Source organism: Aphidius gifuensis, linkage group LG2 (assembly GCF_014905175.1).
Source record: "Aphidius gifuensis isolate YNYX2018 linkage group LG2, ASM1490517v1, whole genome shotgun sequence".
Lineage (NCBI taxonomy): Eukaryota > Metazoa > Arthropoda > Insecta > Hymenoptera > Braconidae > Aphidius > Aphidius gifuensis.
This window is the reverse complement of record NC_057789.1, coordinates 14090091-14112393: the sequence shown is the minus strand read 5'-3', so window position 1 is coordinate 14112393 and position 22303 is coordinate 14090091. Positions and strand designations below refer to the sequence as shown.

General features: G+C 30.0%; 2 protein-coding genes across 3 annotated transcripts in view; both read left to right on the top strand.

Moving 5' to 3' along the window:
- Positions 1–22303, top strand: part of LOC122849127 — a 160238-nt gene that overhangs the window by 36617 nt on the left and 101318 nt on the right. The window lies entirely within an intron of this gene.
- LOC122849152 lies at positions 17155–18113 on the top strand. The gene is made up of 2 exons (XM_044147769.1): positions 17155–17302; positions 17405–18113. The coding sequence occupies exon 2, from the start codon at positions 17414–17416 to the stop codon at positions 17753–17755; it is 342 nt and encodes a 113-aa protein (XP_044003704.1). The 5' UTR covers positions 17155–17302; positions 17405–17413; the 3' UTR covers positions 17756–18113.

Genomic DNA, 22303 nt, shown 5'->3' with positions numbered 1-22303 from the left:
ATGGCGCCAGTGATAAATCTCGTTAGGAAAAAAAGGAAAAAAATATTTAGCTCCCTTCTTTTCAATAATATGAACTTCGAAATGAAAAAAAAAAAATTAGATTAAAAGAAAAAAATTGAAAATTCATGCAAAGAAAAAAATGAGAGAGCGAGAAAGAGAGAAAAAAAAAATTGAGTATGTTAGTAGTACGCCCGAGGAAAGTGAAACTTCTTTCGCAATCTATCAAGTTATTTATAACAATTCCAATAGTATAAACAATCAATTAATTAATGATGATAAGAATATTATTATTGATGATTATAATAATATTAATAATGTTAATAATATAAATGATGATATCAATATGATATTGATAATATTATCAATATTATATCGTTATTAATATTATTATTATTATTATTACGGAGGCTAGGAGCCGAAAGGCTCAGCCGCAGTATTGGATTTATCCCCCCAAAAAAAAAAACGTTCATAACTTCTAAACTAGTTGTCGTAAAGACTTCGGATTTCGCTCAAAAGACGCGGATTTGGAAATTCTATCGCCCCTCATAGAAAAAAACATTATCTATTCAGCCATTTTTTTTTTCTCCAAAAAACGAAAAAAAAAAAAAATTGTGTTTTTTTTTTTGCACGAAAAATACTATTCGTACGATAAAAATTCATTCGAAAAAGTTATAGAATTTTGAAGAACGATTATTTTAAGCCTAATATGAAACCTCTGCGACTACTCCATTTTGAGTTATAGCTTGTGCCGTTTTCATTTTTTAGGCAAACAATAACTCGTGAAGAAATGGTGTTAGAGACTTCATATTAGGCTTAAAACATGCGTATTCGAAAAATCATTCGCCCGCATAATAATAAAGTTTTGATCTATGAATTATATTTTTCATAAAAATTAAGAAAAACCGTTTTTTGAAGTGAAACTTCTTTAGAATGGGCAGTAAAAAAAAAAAAAAAAATTTAGTCAAGTCCCCCAAGGTGCACCCTAAGTGTTCCGTAGGATTTTTTATTTTTTTTTTTTTGTTGTTTGATTTGTTTTTTCATTTTGTTGTAAAATAAATGACTATTTTTTTTGTTTTGTTTTACTTTCTAATGCTGTTGATTTCTGTTGTTTAATAAAAAAAAAAATAAACGACCGAAAAATTTCAAAAAAATAACGTAAAGTCTACAGAGGAAGCGTCATCGATTGGAACATTGCCGGAATCGATCTGTCAATATTTGAAATTGGGCCCTATCGAAAAATAGAAATATTAAATCTAATAAGCCCAAAAAATTAAAAAAAATATGATAATTGCTTTTGGGGAAAAAAAAAAACATAAATTTCATTTAACATCAACTAATTCGGTTCGGCGGTTCAAAAAATATCTTGCAAAAACAAATTCTGACACTACTTTTTGTTTAATAAAAAAAAAAATAAACGACCAAAAAATTTCAAAAAAATATCCGAAAGTCTACAGATAAAGCGTCGTCGATTGAATCATTGCCGAATCCGATCCGTCAATATTTAAAATTGGGCCCTGTCGAAAAATGGCACTATCACATCTGATAAGGCCCAAAAATTGAAAATAAATATGATGATTGCTTTTGGGAAAAAAAAAAACATAAATTTCATTTAACATCAACTAATTCGGTTCGGCGGGTCAAAAAATATCTTGCAAAAAAAAATTCTGACACTACATTTTGTTTAATAAAAAAAAAAATAAACGACTAAAAAATTTCAAAAAATTATCGGAGAGTCTACAGATGAAGCGTCGTCGATTGAATCATTGCCGGATCTGATCCGTCAATATTTTAAATTGGGCCCTGTAGAAAAATGGCACTATCACAACTGATAAGGGCCAAAAATTGAAAATGAATACGATGACTGCTTTTGAGAAAAAAAATGGAACCAAATGGGTTCCATAGAAGCCAATTCGATTCATAACTTTTACTTTTATCGCGAAATAACAAAAAGTCACACGAAAAGTGAAAACATAAGTGTCCTACGGAACACTAAAAAGATGGATGCAACGAAAGTAACGGTATGAAGGTAAGTAATTTTAAATTATTTTTTATCTTGTTTTATTTATTTATTCCCTTGACAACGGTACGAAAAAATTTGTTTAAAATTTGTTTCAAAATTTTAGTTTCATGAAAGATTTAAGAGACAAAGGTGAATATTAAAAATAAAACTTTTATTATATACAATATATAATTTATTATATTATTTTTTATCAAATAATGAGTATTTAAAATTAATCTGTTAAATGAACAAATAATACACAAGATAATGGTTATTCAAGTGCTTGACATAATATGACTGCAACATCATAATCACAATACCGAAAAACAATAAATAATATGCGGATGAAATGTGGTACCACGTGAACGTAAAGATAGTAAAGATAGTATTTTAGATTGTATAGGATTTCAAGAAACAATTGAGGGTCTGGATGCAATAACACGTCGAGCGCTCGAAGTCAAGAAAATGCTATGTTGCTGTGGGTGGAAAATAAGAAAAATTAAAATTAAAAAATTAAAAAAAAAAAAATACAGTCGTCGATAAAATTAAAAAGTACATATTTTTCTCCGAATAAACTTTTTTATATGATAATTAGTTTACGAGATAAAAAATAAAAACGAAATTTTTTTTTTTGAAAAAAATACTTTTTTTTAATCATATAACTCGAGACAACTTCTTTAAAAAGTAATAAATCGACTTGAAATTTTGACTGTAGCTTCATTATAAGCTACCGATTGCAACAGTATAATAAAAAAAATCATTTATTCATATTGTTTAATTTTTATTATATGATTATTCAATGTCGAGGAAAAATTCAATTTGTCTAACTTTGAATGAAAAAAGAGTCAGAGAAACTTAAAAATTGAGTAAGTTGTCAGTGGCAATATTGTTGAGCAGTATATCAAGAAGTTTTTTACAAATTTTCAGATATTTTTAATAATTATTTACTGAGTTATTAATTTAACAACAAATTGCGAGCTGCCGTTATGGCTATGTATGCGTGATCGTCAGCCCCCTCTCTCGCGAACGCGTATGTTCGCGCGTTTGTACATCCATATAAATACAAACAGTATACGCGCAATTTGTTGTTAAATTTATAACTCAGTAAATAATTAATAAAAATATCTGAAAATTTGTAAAAAACTTCTTGATATACTGCTCAACAATATTGCCACTGACAAGTTACTCAATTTTTAAATTTATCCGACTCTTTTTTCATTCAAAGTTAGACAGATTGAATTTTTCCTCGACGTTTAACAATCATATAATAAAAATTAAACAATATAAATAAATAAGTTTTTTGCTCATACTGTTGTAATCGGCAGCTTATATGGCTACAGTCAAAATTCGTCGATTTATTAATTGAAGAAGTGGTTGATAAAAAAAAAATTTTGTTTTTGTTTTATCTCGTAAACTAATCATATAAAAGATTTGGAAAAACATGTATTTTTAACGACTGTAGCAATTTTTACACTGGGCGCTTCGACCATCCAGGCCAGTCAATTATGATTGAAATATTATCAGAAAAATGTGACAAATGTACTGGTAATCCTTAATCAGTAAAAATTAAAATACGACCAGGTGCTATACCAATGTCTGATAATTTTGATGAGACTTGTACCGGTGGTTATAATTATATTTTTAAACAAATAATGAGTATCTAAAATAAATCTGTTAGATAAACAATTAAAACACAAGATAGTGGTTATTTAAGTGCTTGACATAATACGACAGCAACATCATAATCACAATACCAAACAACAATAAATAATATGTGGATAAAATGTGGTACCACGTGAACGTAAAGATAGCAAAGATAGTAATTTAGATTGTATAGGATTTCAAGAGACAATTAATGACATTGAAATATTCTTAGAAACATGTGATAAATGTACTGGTAATTCTAAATCATTAAAATTTAAAATACGACTAGATCCTATACCAATGTCTGGTAATTTTCATGAGACTTGTACTGGTAGTTGTAATAATATTTTAAATCAAATAATGACTATTTGAAATGAATCTGTCCAATAATCAAATAATACACAAGATAGTGGTTATTCAAGTGCTTGTGCTTGTTATGATCGAGCTTGTCATGATCGAAATAAATTCAAGATCTTGAATGAATTTGTAAAGGACAAAAAAATAGAACAGATGCTTAAATATTGAATCATTTAATGAAACAACAACAACAGGAGTAACTAATAATTTAATAAATGATGTACCAAGTGGAAATCAAAATAACAACAACAAGATTGATCATTCATAAACAACAGCAATCATAATAGAACAAATACACGGTGGTGGTGGTGGCGGCGATGATGCACTATCATGTGTTTGTCGTTAATTCGCTCATAAAAAAGATGTTGAAAAAATCGATCAATATTTGACATTAAATTTTTTTAACATCAAATAGTTCTTTTTTTTTTTTTTTTTTTTTTTATTCATCTAAAGTTGGTATATCGGTAAAATATTAAAAGACATCATCCCGACAAAAATCCTGAAGATAAAAGAGCAACTGAAAAAACTCAGTATTTCATGAATATATATACATAAAATAAAAAGTATACATGAAATGGTAATAGAAGTGTTCGGCTGACTAGTTGTTCAATAAATAAATATTTATATAAAACAAGCTGATTAACCCGGCTTTGCTCGGGATTATTTTGACAATTTTTGAATGTTATCATTTGTTTGAAAAAAATTGGAGCTATATCATCTACTCCGATGAATTTTCCAGAATTTTCGTGCTCATTTTTTTTTTAGATAATTGATATCAAAACTGGAAACTTCAACACCTAGGAATAGGTACAGAACACATATTAACGCTCGTAGTTGAAAGAATTTCTATCAATTATTGCTGAGTCAACTATCAATTTGTTCTATTTAACAATACGGATTATTAAAGCAGTTATAGATCCCTTTTCTCCTAGGGATTCAGTGGACATATAATTTTAAATGGTGCTGTTCCTTGTTTCTCTGCTGTAGTAGTATGTGTGTGTCTATCCAGATAGATTACAGACACATATACTCCTAAGAACCTGCTAGTATAGTGGTTATACTTTGGACAGGGGGGCATTGAGAATATTTTCTATAACCATATGTAGAATACCCCTCTTGGACCCAAACTTTGTTAGACAATGAAATTTATTTTCAACCTTAATTATTTGAATAAAATGAACTTTTTTTGAATGAAATGATACGGTATAATGATAATGATTGAATAATTTTGCACTGCCATTTTTATTATCATTAAAGACAGAATTAATGGAAAATCTAAATCAAGGTTATCCATTATATAAATTAGTACGTACTCACTGACTGAATTTTATTATTCTTAACGTTAAAAATATTTTTATTTTAATACACAGTTGATTTTATATTAACATAACACATTTCCTTTGAACCGAATATTTACCAAAGTTTTTAAGCTTGCCCTGGTAGAAATATTTTTCCAACTTTTTCCAACTTTCTCTACCTTTTTACGAAAATGACCCATGGTTCGAAAAAAGTTAAAAAGAAGTTGGAAAAAAATTGGAGTAAATTTTTGGTTGGAAAAAAAGTTGGAGTAAATTTTAGGTTGGAGAAATGGCGGAAAAAAGTTGAAGTAAATTTTTGGTTGGAGAAAGGTTGGAGAAATTTGTCCACCATTTCTCCAACCATGGGTCATTTTCGTAAAGAGGTGGAGAAATGGCGGAGAAAAGTTGGAGAAATATTTCTACTAGGGTGCATCTTTATTTTGACCTACACTTCTATTAATCTATCGGCTTGATGATTTCTAAAGTAGTTAGTTCAAAAATATTATTGTTAATTTTTTTTCAATTTTTTGATTATGTTAAAACGCAAATAGATAAATCATTTGGGACTATAGGGCGTTATCTCTCTTTTTTCAACTCTGTGATTGTATCTATAAGTGCATAGCAGCCACTACCGAAGCGCCTCTTGTTGACTTGGGCGCGTAACGGGCTATAATTAATAACTCGGTTGTTTATTGAGATAGAAAATTGAATAAGCGCCTATAACGATCTGCGAGATAAGCTCTTTTATTTAAAAAAAAAATCACGATGATCGGTTGGGTAGTTGCTGAGATTATTTTTAATTTGGCTTTGCTTGGGATTATTTTTACAATTTCAGAGATGTTATCATTTTTTTAAAAGAATTAAAGACTTGCTAGCTCTAAATAATATTCCTATTCCAAACTTGAGGTTGAAAGTTAAATCAATTTCCCGTTATTTAATTTTCGATTTTTTGGTGGCAAATAAAAGTGTATTTTTTTTAATTTTCCTGCTAGTTTTTTTTTTAGATAATGAATGTCAAAGTTGACAACTTCAACACATAAGAATAGGGGCAGAATACATATTTACGCTTGTCATTAAAAAAATTTTTACTACTACTATTTTTTAATTATCAGTTTGTTTTTCTTTACAATGCGGATTATACCAAGCTTTGTTTGACGATGGGGTTTACTTTCAACCTTAATTATTTGAATGGAATTTTGTTTTTCAATTTTTTGAATGAATTAATAATGTATGATGATATCTATTAAATAATATCGCGTTGTCATTTTCATTATCATTCAAAACAGAATAGGAAATCTAAACCAAGGTTATCCAACAAAGAAATTATTATGTACTGACGGACAAAATTTCATTATTTTGAACGTTAACATTTTCATTTTATTACACATTTTCTATTGATAACACATTTCATTTAAACCGAATATTTACCAAAATTTTCAAGCTTGTTTTGACCTACACTTCTTTTTATCTATCGGCCTGATAATTCCTAAGCAAATATTATTGTTAATTTTTTTTCAATTTTTCAATTATGTTTAAATAATGCAAAAAGATAAATCATTTGGGACTATAGCGCGTTCTCTCTCTTTTTCCACCTCTGTGATTGTATGAGTGTAAAGCACCCACTACCAAAGCGCCGCCTATTGCCTCTGCCGCGTAACAGGCTATTATTTATAATAAATAATAACTCGGTTGTTTATTAAGATATGTAATCGAATAAACCCCTATCACGATCTCAGTGATAAGCTCTTTGATTTAAAGAAAAAATCACAATGATCGGTTCGGTAGTTGCTGAGAACATTAGCAACAAAGTTTTTCATTTTCACATTTATATATATAGATTATAATATTCTGTGTTAAGTTTTTGAATTAGAATTTCATTTACACTCAGAGAAGGATAAGTTAACAGTTAACATACCAATATGTTTACATTAAACATACAAAAGTTTAATGTTAAGATATATATATTAACAATAAACATAGATATCTTAACTGTTAACATACGTATGTTTATAGTTAACATACGTATCTTTACGCGGCCAAATATTTTGATGCGCCAGTCTACTTCTTGTAATCTTTTTTTTTTTGACATTATATTGTGATACTATTCTAATTGTAATATAATATAATATGTACTCGTGTTGTCATAAATTTATTCAAATTTAGTTTTTTGGTAAATTCATTCTTAATTTTACATTCAATTTTCATATTTACATACGTAAATGTCTTCAACTATCAGCCTAACCTTCAAATTGTGTCAATTACAGATATCTTAATAGTTAACATACGCATATTAACTATTAAGATACGTATGTTTAATGTTAATATATATATATCTTTGATGTAAACTTATCAGCCACCATCCATTTTAACATGGCATATGTTAACATTAAACAGGATATGTTAACTGTTAACATATCCTTCTCTGTGTGTACATAGAACCTTAATATTATAACTTATCAATAAATTTAAAAATTTCTATCATAATTGTTAATGACTGAATGAACATAATCACTCGGAAGGTGAGCGAAAAAGACAACTAGTCAAAAATATATTAATGCAACGAGAGATCTTTCAATTACTATTCATTAGAATTACTAAAGAAGTTTCACTTTCCTGTGCGTACAATAACACACATCTTTTTTTTTTTTTTTTAAATTTAGTTTTAAAAACTTTCACTCTAACTTTCGACAAAATCGTCCTAGATACTTTGTATAAGACTTAAAAAGCATGTGTGGTGAAATCCTACAACTTCCCATTCCTAAAAAAGGCAATTTGCTACTAATTGAAAATTATAGACAAATATCTATACTTCCAGTCTTGTCTAAAGTGTTTGAAAAAATCCTGTACGATATCATCATGTCACACTTCCAACTATACCTATCCAACAACCAACACGGTTTCACTCCTAACCGCAGTACGTGTCCCAGGTATAGGAATCGCCCAGCCGTAACGATTGTAACAGGCTTGGCACAAGCTTGATTTCCAAACCTTGTGTCCCAAGTTTGTGTCGAGCCTGTTACGATGGTCTGACTCTAGGCTCACACAAAGCCTTGGAAATCAGTCTTGTGTCAAGATTGGATTTTAAGTTTGACACAAGCTTGGATTACAAGTTTGTGTCAAGATTGGATTTTAAGTTTGACACAAGCTTGGTATACCAAGCGTAAACATGACATTTATTTCGATTCATCAGGCATTATAATTGTGTCAAGCCTGTACTTTTTTGTTTTACCCGGCTTCACACGAGCCTTGTGTCAAGCTCGTTTTATCAAGCTTGACAAGAGACTTGACGTGTGCATATATTCAATTAAAAAAAAAAAATTATAATATTTAAATCTACATATATGTAGAGTGTAAATAGAAATTTCAAATAGCAATTATTAGGTTTTGAGTATCATGCCAATCTGTTACAAGGACTGTATATTAAGTCTCGAATATATCTTTGATTCATATCAAAATTTTTTGTGAGTCTGTTATGAATACCCCGGTGGTTGACGCGATAGAGCATCGGAATTCCACGTGAGAGACCTAGGATCGATCCCCCAGTGCGCCGTTTATTTTCGCTCAAATTATTATCGTTAATTCAACTTGGATCGTGTAAATAATAATAATGTCAAAAATAATAAATTAATAATAATAGTTATTTATATTTATTTATAATTTTTTTTGCAAGACTGTGTCAAGCTTGGATTCAAAGCTTGTGTCAAGCTTGGATTCGAAGCTTGACACAAGCAAATACATGGTTATCATTCCAGGCTCTTACCAAGCTTGACACACGCTTGGAATCCAAGCTTGACACAAGCTTCGAAGCCTGGAATCCAAGCTTGACACAAGCTTGTCCCAATCGTCGATTCCTACCTGGGGTACAAACTTACTACAATTTACTGAATATGTTACTCTAAAACTGAATGTTAATTACCGAAAGATGTTATTTACACCGATATGTCAAAAGCATTCGATAAAATTGATTGGATAATATTAGTAAAAAAAATGTTGTCTATAAATTTACCGAGTTGTATTATCCATCTTATCTGGTCCTATCTAATCAATCGCCAATGCTTTGTAAATATTAATGGTACATACTCACTGCCATACTCACCTACCTCAGGTGTTCCCCAAGGCTCCAACCTTGGGCCATTATTATTTAACATATATATCAATGATTTACCAGAATGTTTGTCATGCAACGTACTTATCTATGCTGATGATGTGAAATTATTTTTACCAATTAAGTCAACAAGTGACTGTCTCTTTCTTCAAACAAATATTAAAAAATTCGTGTCATGGTGTACTGTTAATAAGCTAGATGTTAATGCTGACAAGTGCTTTGTTATGTCGTATCATAAAGGCAATAAGAAAATTGTAAATGATTATCACATATATGGTATCGTCTTAAACAGACCTGTAACTATCACTGATCTTGGGGTTACCTTCGATAGGAAATTGTCATTTGATTATCATATAGAGAAACTTGTTAAATCAGCAATGTCTGCTCTTAGACTTGTCATCAGACTTTCGCAATTTTTTGACAGTCCAAGTCTAATTAAAACCCTTTATTACTCTTTTGTACAATCCAAGATGGATTACTGCTTAGTTATTTTTCCACTTCGAAACAAAAAACAACATAAACTAGTTAACAAAGTATACCGTAACTTTTTAAAATTCTTAATTTATAAAATTACTGGAAAATATCCACCACGAGGTACAGATGACGGGATCTTGCTTGAGATGACTGGCATGGAGTCATTAACTTTCAGACGTACTACTGCACTTGTTGTTTATTTTATAAAACTTCTACATGGATCCATTGATTGTAATGGTATCCTTGATAATGTACGTCTCAGTACAGTAGCTACAAACTTACGTTTTATATCACCTTTCTCCATGTCATCAGCTGAAGCTAGACCTGTCTCGTCATCTCCTATCTCACGGATGGTACAATCCACAAATAATATCTGTAGAAATACTCTATTACTTAACAACATACTGCGACTAAAATCAGTCTCACCTCAGTTCGTTGCTGAATGTCTTCGAGTATCAATGAAATAATTATGTAATCATTAATTTTATAATGTCAATCAATAACCCAATTACTTTATCATATTACAATCCCATTTTCTTACGTTATTATTACCTTAATTTTACTTATTAATTTAACTAACTATTGTATATCACCTGTAGCCCTATTTTGGTAGTAATACTACTGGGCTTATGCACTTCAATAAATAAATAAATAAATAAATAAATAAATGCAATAACAGTAGGGAAACAGGGCCGGTTTAAAATCATCCCTTAAATAATCATCCCCTAATAAAGAGTGGTGATAAATCGATAAAAAAAAATAAAAACAAAGGGGTAGTTTTTAGTGGGTAGTTTTTAGGGGGAGTAGTTGGGGGGTGTAGATAAGATGTTGGAGATGGAGGGATGTGTGTGTAGTTGCGATTGGGTGGATGAGGGGTAAGAGTATGGAGATTAAAAATGGGGGGACGGGAGTCTTGAGACGGGAGACGGGGACCGGATGTCGTTGACTCATGTATGATAATGAAAGAGATTGTTTATATAGACGTTAATAACGGTTTTCGTTTATATAAATACATAAAAAATTTATGGCTTTTTCTTAGAAAAAAATATGAAATAAAAGCATGCGTCATTAACGAAAAATTTCGATATAAGTGGGGCAACATAATAATATCAAGTTTTACGTATATGTAAATTATTATATATATGTATTTGTTTCTACAAAAAGATTTTTTTAATTAAAAACCTATCAGTGCATTAAACGTGTTCGTGACGAAGAAGTTAAGAAATATGGAATTGATTGTAGATATACAAGGATTTAAGCAACCTCACAACGCATTTGTTTTAAAAGAGTTTGCTGCAATTAATGTTCAAAACAACGAAACACATTGTTTTGTATTTAAGCCACCAAATACATGGAATCATCTACCTGCAAAATACAAGTCAATTAATCTGTGGTTGATACGCAATTGGCATGGGTTATCGTGGGAGTGTGGTGATGTATCTTATAATGACATAAAACTGATAATTTCTAACGTTTTGGAATCAGCTTGTTATATATACGCCAAAGGTGACGAGAAAAAAAAGTGGTTGGATGAAATCACTGACAATTCAAAAGTAATAATTGATCTATATTCAATGGATTCTTCAGGGATAAGAACAATAAAAAATCAAATAACAAGTCATCCAGGAATTCATTATGCTATACGTAATTGTCATTGTGCACTTGACAATGTGCAACAATTAAAACTATGGTTTCAGAATTATTGGGGTGAGAAATCATCTCTTAATAAATCTATACAGTTGTACTATGCATTAAAAAATTTATCGAAACTTAGAAAAGAAGATATAGAAATTTTACCAGAAAATTTTATACTTTCATACGCCTCGGAATCAATGGATGAAATTTGGGATAAATTGCCTGAAAATCTGAAAAACAACTATAAATTCATCGAAGAGCTGTAAACAACATTTTAATTTTTTGGGATTATGAACAGATGCATTTGATGGACCATTACCAAAAAAAAAAATTGTATTTCATGTCAAAATAATAAAAAAAAAATAATTTGAAAAAAATAATAAAACCTCACATATATATTTTATGTGAGCATTAAAATTTATGATGACTAACCAATGTTTATTTTAAAAAAAAAATTAGGGTCAACGGTTTTTACATATACGTTATAAAACACTACAGTGCATGTGCGCACGCATCAATATATACACAAAGAAGGGCCTTGTAGATTCGAAAAAAGCTTGATTAGAGCTCATTTATATATCAACTTGTGGTGTGTGAACATTAATAAAGTAAATATAAGTTATAAGTCTGAAATTTATCAAAATTTTTTGATGAATAATGCTGAATATAATACACAAGAAGAAAAGCTGAAGTCATTTCTTGAAGATTTACATATACATTGGAAAAAAGTTGAACTTCTACGATTCGAAATGTTTTTGGATACGTATGATGAAGTATATTCAATGACTGAGAGTCAAATTAAATTAATTGACTTATTTGAGCTACCATCATACGTCTATAATGAAAAGGATCTTGTATTAAAATATTTTGATCGGACTGCAATTCCAACTTTAACACCACTCATACAAGAATTATTTGAGCTATGGAATAAAAATGAAAAAATCGAACGGAGATTCATAGAAGAACAAGAAAGCGAAGAAGACATTGAAGAACAAGATCAAGAAACAGACAGCGAAGAATAATTTTTAAAAATGTATTATATAAAAGTAAAATAAATATCTATAAACCAATGTTGTATTTAAAAAAAATATTTCTTTATTTATTTTTAGTTTTACAAAATTCATTATGTTTTTTTATTAATATTGGATCTATAATTTCACCTAATTTTTTAATCCGCATTTGAAATCTTTCATGATCTTGAGCCATTGTTTCCCATTCTCCACGTCTTGCTGATCGATAGGCATACGCCCATGTATACATCACGTGTACGGTAGTGGTAGTAAACGATACATGCATCTTTTGAATAATATTGATTGCAGAATTTTTTGATTAGTTTTCTCAATATCTTCTGAACATTCGAGTTTGAAATATTTTATTTTTGATTTTCGAGTGTTTTCTTCTGGTTTTATTTTATTTTTATTATCCATTTGTTTATTATTTTGTAGTTAATATTTAGGTCGATGATCTCCTACTAAGCCATATTTCCCTTGCTTTACATAACCATAATATGGTTCAGAACCTCGCAATGATTAAGATATTTCAGAATAATTTTCCCTCGATTCTTTTTCCACTTTTGATTCGTATTGCATTCCACTTGAACGCGAGGAGCTATTACCACTTGTATTTTTATCCATTATTTTGAAGCAAAACGTTTTTTTTTTTTTAATTATTTTTCTTTTTTTGACCAAGCAGAAAAAAATTTAGAATCTTTGGATTTCGGTTCGTTGTATTCTTGTTTTTTTCTTTCTTCTTTTTCAGCTTTTGTCTCTTTGATCAAAGGAGTTTTATCAGAATATTCGTCAGTAGATTTTTTTTTTTTAAACATTTCGATGTTTACTCCATAAAAGTTAAACATTGAATGAAAGATTTTGAGTTTGGGATTAAATTTGAACTAATTTTCTGACGGAGCCACTGATTGGATTGTACTCAACAATGCGATCATGTAATATTAAACAATAAGCCGATGTTTCAGCGGGAAACTGTTCGAATGATTCGAATTCAAGTCGTATATCAACGGGTCCAGATTTTAAAAATTCATTTTGTTTTGAACAATCAATTACAATAAGAGGAGCCTGATCTATGTATTCTTTTTTTGTTAATAATGGTTCTGACTCTTTTTGAAACTTGAAATTGAGCAAACATGTCATATAATAAAGCATATTGGTTTTGTGTTATGTTAATATTAAGATTACCATATGGATATGATTGAGAATTCAAGAAAAGTTTAATATCTATCATCTTACAATGATCAAAATGACTGGCATCTTTATTTGCAACATTTTTTCGTGCTGTTTGAAAACCAACGATGACGTATCTTGGTTTTTCAAGCTGTGTTGATGTTTTAACACTCCAAATATGCTTTGTTGTTGCTGGTAGCAAAGGATAATCATACAATTCCTAAGTACGAAAACTCATTGCTATAGATGGATCTTTTGCAATAGAATTAAGTAATTGAATTTTTTGTTTGTCTGACACTCGTATATATAATGTCACTTCGTCAATCATATTCAGAAACACCAACATTGTAAATTATTTTTCATCGTTTATCCAGCCACCATTTTCAAAAATACTTTTGGTGGATTTAAATAGTTCCATATAAAACCGTTCGCCAGGCCAAACATTTTTACGATCAACTTTAATGCCATTTATTTCATAACGAATTTCTTCAAACATATGAGCAATTGACATTTTAACAAGAGAAGTTGTAGCAGCAACAGCAGTCCCATTACTTTTTGTAAATTTTCCTGTAATATGCAGTGAACTTTTACTTGGTAATAAACACAAGTCTTGATGTTGAACTCCAATTTTTATTTCATCACTATTATTAAATTTTGAAGAGCCATATTGCAAATGAGTATGAAGCTCATAATGAGTGACTGATTCATCAAATATTATAGGTTTTTGAATATTTAAGATTTCTTCCATGGTTGAAAGCAAAGAAAACAACAAAATTGTATAACTACTTTTTCTTTGTTAGTTTTAAACCGAGATTCTTCAGAAACTGAATGTTCTGACGTGTTATCACTTTCAGAGGTCTTTGAAGACTGCTTGACTTTTGGCATGTCAATTGATTTTTATAACTCTGCCCATAAACTTTTCTAGTGAAAACGATTCCCATTATTATAGACGCTTTACATGCAAACGTATTGTTATAGTTTCTCCTCGAAAATTCACTAAGTCTCCGTCTTGATCAACAATTTTTAATTGAATATTGTGTAAGTAGTATATATAGGAGAGTTCTGGCTCACCCCCCCCCGCTGTGCCCCCCTTCCCCCCGCGAAACCCGCGACCCCCCGCTGTGATTCGTGGGTGATTTCCCGGAATTCGCGAGGCTTCCCCTCCAGGGGGTCCGCGAATTAATTAATTAGGTCAAATCACCGCAGGGGGTCCTTGAATTAATTAATTAGGTCAATTAATTAATTAATTAGGTCAGATCGCCACAGGGGGTCCTCTAATTGATTAATTAGGTCAAATCGCCATGGGGGGTCCGATTTTTGTAAGACGCCATATTGGTTTTTCTATAAGACGCCATAATGGTTTTTTCTAAAAGACGCCATTTTAAATTTTTGAAATTTTGAAATTCCCGGGTCCCATTTTTCATACGACGCCATATTGTTTTTTTCCGTCTGTCGATTTTTTAAATGTCATCTTTGGTTTTCGAAAGACGCCATCTTGTGTTATTATTATTATTATTGATTGGAAAAAAAATATTTTTTCTAACCGGGATTTGAACTCGGACCTTTGGTATAAGAGTTTAGCACGCTATCCTCTGAAACAAACAAGAGATTATGCTATTTCCTGTCGGCAAAAGAATATTCCTCTAAATATTATATAATGAAAAACTAAATCGCCTTCGATAGCTTAGTTGGTAAACGTAATGGACTGTAATTGGTTTGATTAAAATATGAGAGATATCCAGAGGTCGCTGGTTCGAATCCGGCTCGAAGGAATATTTTTTTCTATTTTATATAAAAACAATGTTGATGGAATTGAAAAAAAAAAAAAAAAAATTTGTCTTGATGATGGTTTGAACTGAGGACCAATCATTTTATAGGTTGGAACCTTAGCTCTTGCATCATCAAGACAAATTACAGAAAGTATTGTAAATAATTCCATTATTTCATCATCTATTTGATGTTTATAAAATAAGTTGTGGAGGGGGTAAATAGGAAGTGGAAGGGATGGAAAAAGAGGGGAGTGGATATCCAGAGGTATAAAAGGAATATCATCAGTTCAGAACTGGTCACTATTCAGTTGAGTTGAGTTGAGTTGAATAGATATATATTGAAACAAAATGTCAGCATTCATTGATTTCCAAGGATTTCAAGAACCTCAAGGTTTATTTGTTGTAAAAGAGTTGGTTATCCAACCTATAAATTCAAGATCTTCACCAACTATAAAAATATTCAAACCACCTTGTGAAAAATCACATCTAACAGAAGAATATGAAAAAACAGTGAATAATTGTGAAAACAATTATCATGGGATATCTTGGGAAGCTGGTTGTGATCAATATAATAACGTATCAACAATAATCATTGAAGAATTAGTTGGAAAGTTTAATTATTCATTTGTCAAAGGTGAAGATAGAAAAAAATGGTTAACATTTATTTTACGTTTTAATCCAATGACAATTTTCAATTTGGAAGACCTAGGATGTCCAGATATAAAAATATTAGAGATGGAACATCCAGCAATAAGACATGTGAATTCACATCCTTTATGCAGTTCTTACAAATGTGCATATGAAAATGCACAGAGATACAAATACTGGTATATTAAAAAATTTTCAACAAGAGCCAACATGAAAAAATCCATTTTACATTTTTGTGCAGTTGAAAATATAACTGACTTGACACAAAAAGATATTGCTGCACTTCCAGTGATGGCTATTATAAAATTTGCATCACATCAAATTGATGAAATTTGGGAAAAGTTATCAGTAGAACAACGTTCAAATCCAACAATTTCAAAATTAAAACGATGTAAAAAACATCCAATACAAAATGATTGTGAAGATGAAGTTGGAATATCTTATTATGTACTAGAAAAAGATTGTTTAAAATGTAAAGAAGGAACTGATAATGGAGAATTAAATTTTATTAATGAATAAATGATGCAAAACCAAATTTTTAAAAGTTGTTAATTTTTTTAGAATTATCCTTCCTTCCTTTAAATATAAGATATAAAAAAAATAAAGATTTAGTTTGTATAATAAAATAATAGAAACAAGTTTCAACAAGTTTTAACATGTTTGAACAGGAAAAAAAAAAAAAAAACTGACTAGATTTCATTGTTATAAAAATTGATGAATCATCTGACAACAATGGATTAAATTTTAGAAAATATACTGAAACATGTTCAAACAGGAATTATTAGCTTTTCTCAAAAGAATATTTTTCACATCTATTGTTATAAATTCCAGAAAAAGATTAAAGGTTTAAAAGATTAAGAGATTAGAATAATAGAAAGTAAAAACTATTTTCTAAGAAGAAAAAAATTTTAGTCGGGATAAGCATCACCTGGTTTTCCTTCCCCCACAAAATATCAACCAATCACAACGTTCCCCCACTCTTAAAAAACTTATAGTAGGGATAAGCATAACCTGTTTTTCCCTTCTCCTACAAAATATTAATCACAACGTTCCCCCACTCTTAGTGAAAAGAGGAAAGGGAACTTTTTCGTTGGTGGGGGACCTGAGATTTAGTATATATTCTCGTGCACAGAGACTAAGCATCACTCATCGTTCAGTCCATCAGCTGTAGTGCGCCCAGTCTTAGAAACCAACAAGTAAGTTTTACCATATATTTATAAATTTTTATTAACTTATCAATACTTTCAATGTTTTTCAATAATGTATTTTGTTAACTAAAATAACTTTTCCATTTACAGATATTAAAAATGGGTTTTGCAAAAGCAAAAAAACTTCAAAAAGCTAACGAACGCAAATCATTGAAAGATTTAAAAAGAAAAGTAGTTTATAAAATTACTAAAGTAGCGAGATTTCCAACATCAAAGTATGGTCCAGCGCTAACAGTTGAAATCAACAATGAAAATTATGCATATCTACCAAAAAGATTTGCTACACATTTCAATCAAGATGATCAAGAATTTAAGGAGCTAGAAAATGCTGTCAAGAAAGGAACACTAACCATGGTTCTTGATGGTGAAAATAACCAAGATGTAATATTAGATGATAGTACATATGATCTACGTGATTTCGATGATGATGAGGAAATGTGAATAAATAAATAAATAAATACACTAAATCAAATTATTTTCGTTTGTTTTTATTTAATTAAAACCATAGGTTACAATTAATTTACGTTAACTTATGTACTATTCCACTTATTGGTCTATATTCAATTATTTTATCATGTAAAATTAAGCAATATGCTGTCGTTCCTTGAGGAAAATTTTCTTTTGATTCAAATTCCAAGCGTACATCTACAGCACCAGTCTTCAAAAACTCATTTTGTTTACTACAATCAATAACAATTAATGGAGATTTTTTAATAAAATTATCTTTTGTTACTAAATCTATTTTTGAGCCATAGTAAGACTCTGCAAAATTAGCATACATATCATATAATAAAGCAAATTGATTTTTTTCAATATCTAGATTCAAATTCCCATATGGAAAAATATGAGAATTAAGATAAAGTTTAACATTTGTTATTTTACAATGATCAAAATGTGTTACATCTTTTTGCCAATCATTTTTTCTATTTGATTGAAAACCAAGAATAACATAACGTGGCTTTTCCAGTTGAGTTGCAGTTTTCACTGTCCATATATATGATGAGTTGTTTGTGGCAGCAATGGATACTCATATAAGTCCCACGATCTAAATCAATAGAAATGCAGGATCTTTTTGTATATATTTCATTATATCAATTTTATTTTTGTTTGATAACATTATATACGGTACAAGCCATTCAATTTTTGTGAGTTTTAAATGAAATTCTGGCATATTAGGAACTCATTATCTCGTACGATCGCATTCAAATTTGAACGTGATCGTATCATAATAGTTCATGTTTCGCATTGTAATTATTTTTGATAATCTTCAGCAAGCCAAAAATTATATTTAATGGAACGCATATATCAAAATATCCATCATCATTTATCAATTTCATACCATTTTGATTTATCCACCTGCATTTTCATAATTCATTCTTGAACTTAATGACAATAATTTTCCATTGTAGATGTTATACCAACATTCTTTGATTTATCAATTAAAACTCCATTTAATTCATAACGCATTTCATCAAACAAAAAACACAGCATTATTTACTAACGTTAAAGGATAAATATCAGCAAGTGGATCTTCTGCATTTGCAGCAACACGTTCTTGCGTTAATTTTCCACTCATACGTATGTAGCTTTTTGATGGTAGAACAAACAAATCTTGATTCTGTATTGATATTCTTATTTCATCACTATTATCGAAGCTCGTTGATCCAAATGACTGATGAGCATGTAGCTCATAGTTGGATATTTCATTGTTAAATTGAACTGGCGCGTTTATATCGAAAATATTTTCATCACTCATTTTGACGTGTAAAACAATTAAGACAAGTTATATTTATCCAATTAAAGTTCCAAAATTTTTTTTTACTTTTAGACCTAGACTCTGCAGGTAATTTATATTCTGAGATGTCAACTTCTTGACTGCTCGATTCAGACTGACTGGAGGTGTCCATGATGTGCTGCTTTTATACGATGCCCCACGTTTTATAGCGCGTGAATTGAAGCAAATTCCCATTCCTATGATTTTACGTGTAACGTAATGGTTATTGTTTCACCACGGAAATTCACTAATTTTCCGTTTTGATCAACAATTTTAATTGTAAATGATCAATGGTTTTAACAGTAATTGGTAAATAGATTGGATTAGCTGGTACTTCAATTATTTTATAACCAGGTGGTACAGCAGGAAAAAGTTATATATTGTATGAACTTTTGTTGATTCACGTAAGCTCCTGTTGTAATGTTGCACTCGATTCTCAATGTATTCACTTTAAAATATTAATCGGGTAGTTTGATTCATATTTTGTTTTAGAACTCAATATTCTCGGTGTAAATCCTAGTAACGTGCTGGTGATTTTGGTTTACAAAATCAATGTCTCTTTAATTTGTAATATATGAATGTAGAGTATTTTTATTATATGTAATTTTGATATTATATTTTTCTAAGTAAGCAGCTAGATCATCTATTTCATAACTTCCAGTTGGTATTTCAATTGTATCATAACTGTTCAAATATGTAATCATATTATTTTCATGATCGATATTTGGTAATGAATTAAATGATAAAATGAAATAAGTGCTAATGAATAATTTTTTCACTTGATAATTGTATGGGTGGAAAGTAATCAGTTTCTAAGACTGAAGATTTACCGGTGAGAGTTAAAGTAAACGTATCGTTCATTGTCAAGGTTGATAAATAACTGATTGGAAATTTTCTTTTCTTCTGCTTTTATAGTTTTCCTGTGAGAAATGCGAGACATAAATGTCCACAATTATACGTATTCCAATCTTGATAACGTTTATGATTATAATTGATGCTACCAACATTAAGATAACTGACAAGATCTTTCGGTGGCTGTAAGTTGCCAAAACTATCAAAGTATATTGCTGAATTTTTATTGAGTTTTTTATATGCTACCCAATGTGTTCCAGGATTCCACACTCTTGTTTCCAAGGTCCATCTTTTGGCATATCATTTCGCATAAAAACTCCACGGAAATTAGCAATTTTTGATTGTTTAGCAAATTTTAATAAATCACCATCAGTTAAAGCTCTTTGTGGTAGCATCAGTTGAAGTTTTTTGGAGAGAGATAAAGTCCCATACCGCTTTTATGTGGTGTTAAATAAAGTCCTTTTCCTATTGCAATTGATTCCATCATTTTATTGTGTCGCTTATTTTCATTTAATTTTTCTTACTTGTCTTACTGCATTGATAGCTTTGACAACACCAGATGCTCCACCAACTAATCCACCCAATGCTGATATAGCTGAGAAAATCGGGATTAAAAGTGGTAGTGCACCACCGATATGTTTAGCAACTGGTAAAACTCTAGGTACTGTGATAGCTTTCTTGCCACCATTTTTTTTAATAGCTGCTCTCGCACCGTTTAGCTGCTGATTTAATTGCAACTGATGAATTATTTGATCCCTTCATTGCTTGTTTTGCTTTTGCTTGTACGATTTTTGAAAATGATATTTTCTTTTTGTTATTTTTAACTGCACGTTTTTTATTTTTATTAATTTTCCTCCGGTCTTTTTATTTTTCTATTTTTCAACGAAGATAATGGTTTTTTTTTCGTACATTTCTTTTCAGTTTCAACACAACCCATGCCAAATTTCGATTTTACTTTCATTGCTCCAGTAACGAATGCTGCTGCTGCTCTCACTTAAACTTGCGTCTTTAGAAAAAATACGTTTAGCTGCTTCACGAGCTAAAATATCATCAGCTGCGTTTCTTGCCTTGATATCGTTGCGATTTTTTGAATAAGCAATATCGTGATTTTTACAGGCTGCGTCCAAAGGATTAATTCCCGGATCTCCTCTTGCTAAACGTTTTTCTAACTTGGTACCTGGTCCACAATATGAATAACCAGGCAGATGGAGTTCGAATGGTAACTTGTTGATTATTTTATTGAGTATTCCTTTTCCACAACGTTTTTTGTTCTTTTTCTTTTTTGATGTATGCTCAATCATAGCTTATAACAGACTGATTTGCTTTGGTATAAAACGGTTGAATTTATATGATTTGAGCTCAGTGCTCATCACGATGGAATACCAGAAACAAGCTTTAAAATTACCAGTTATAAACTTTGATATAATTACATCAAAAAGTGGTGATGGTTTGATAGAAAAACGACATGGGGATTTACTACCTAATACAATAAGATGTGCGATAATTGGAGGAAGTAATTGTGGTAAAACGAACGCTTTAATGAGTTTAATTGTTGATCCAAATGGTTTACGATTTGCAAATATTTATATTTATAGTAAATCATTATACCAACCAAAATATCAATATTTAGAAAAGTTACTAGAACCACTTGAAGAAATAAATTATTATAAATTATCAAGTCGTACCAGTTGATGAAGCAAAACCAAATTCGTTGTTTATATTTGATGATGTTGCAACTGAAAAGCAGGATCATATAAAAGCATTTTTTTGTATGGGAAGGCACAAAGCTGTTGATTCTTTTTATCTATGTCAATCATATGCACGAATACCAAAACATTTAATACGTGATAATATCAATTTTTTAATAGTCTTCCCACAAGATGATACAAATTTAAAGCATATACATCACGATCACGTTAATATTGATATGGGAGTATAGTAAATTCCGTCAGATGTGTGTGGATTGTTGGAAAGAAAATATTGCTTCCTGTGTATCGATAAAGATAGAGATATAGATAAAAGGAGATATAGAAAAATTTTGACTGCTTTATAACTATAAATAACAAAACAATTTGTTAAATTTTCTCAGTTAATTGTAAAATCGCAAAGGAACAACATGCCTCTTTGTGAGCAAGAACTAGTTGATGAAACAAAAATTTTAAGTGAAATTGAAAAGTACAAGACGTTATTCGGAAAAATATCAATTGATAAAATTAGGAAAGAAAAATATATCAGATGCTGCAAATGAATATCTTAAACCCGTTGTCACACCGCTCAACAAATTAGCTGCCAAACAACAACAACAACGGTTAGCAAAAATCATCATTAATTGATGATGATAAATCATTTCCAGATGAAAAATA

Bases quoted from the DNA above. Each gene is read 5' to 3' on its own strand.
- LOC122849152 (XM_044147769.1), top strand. From the start codon at position 17,414: ATGGGTTTTGCAAAAGCAAAAAAACTTCAAAAAGCTAACGAACGCAAA.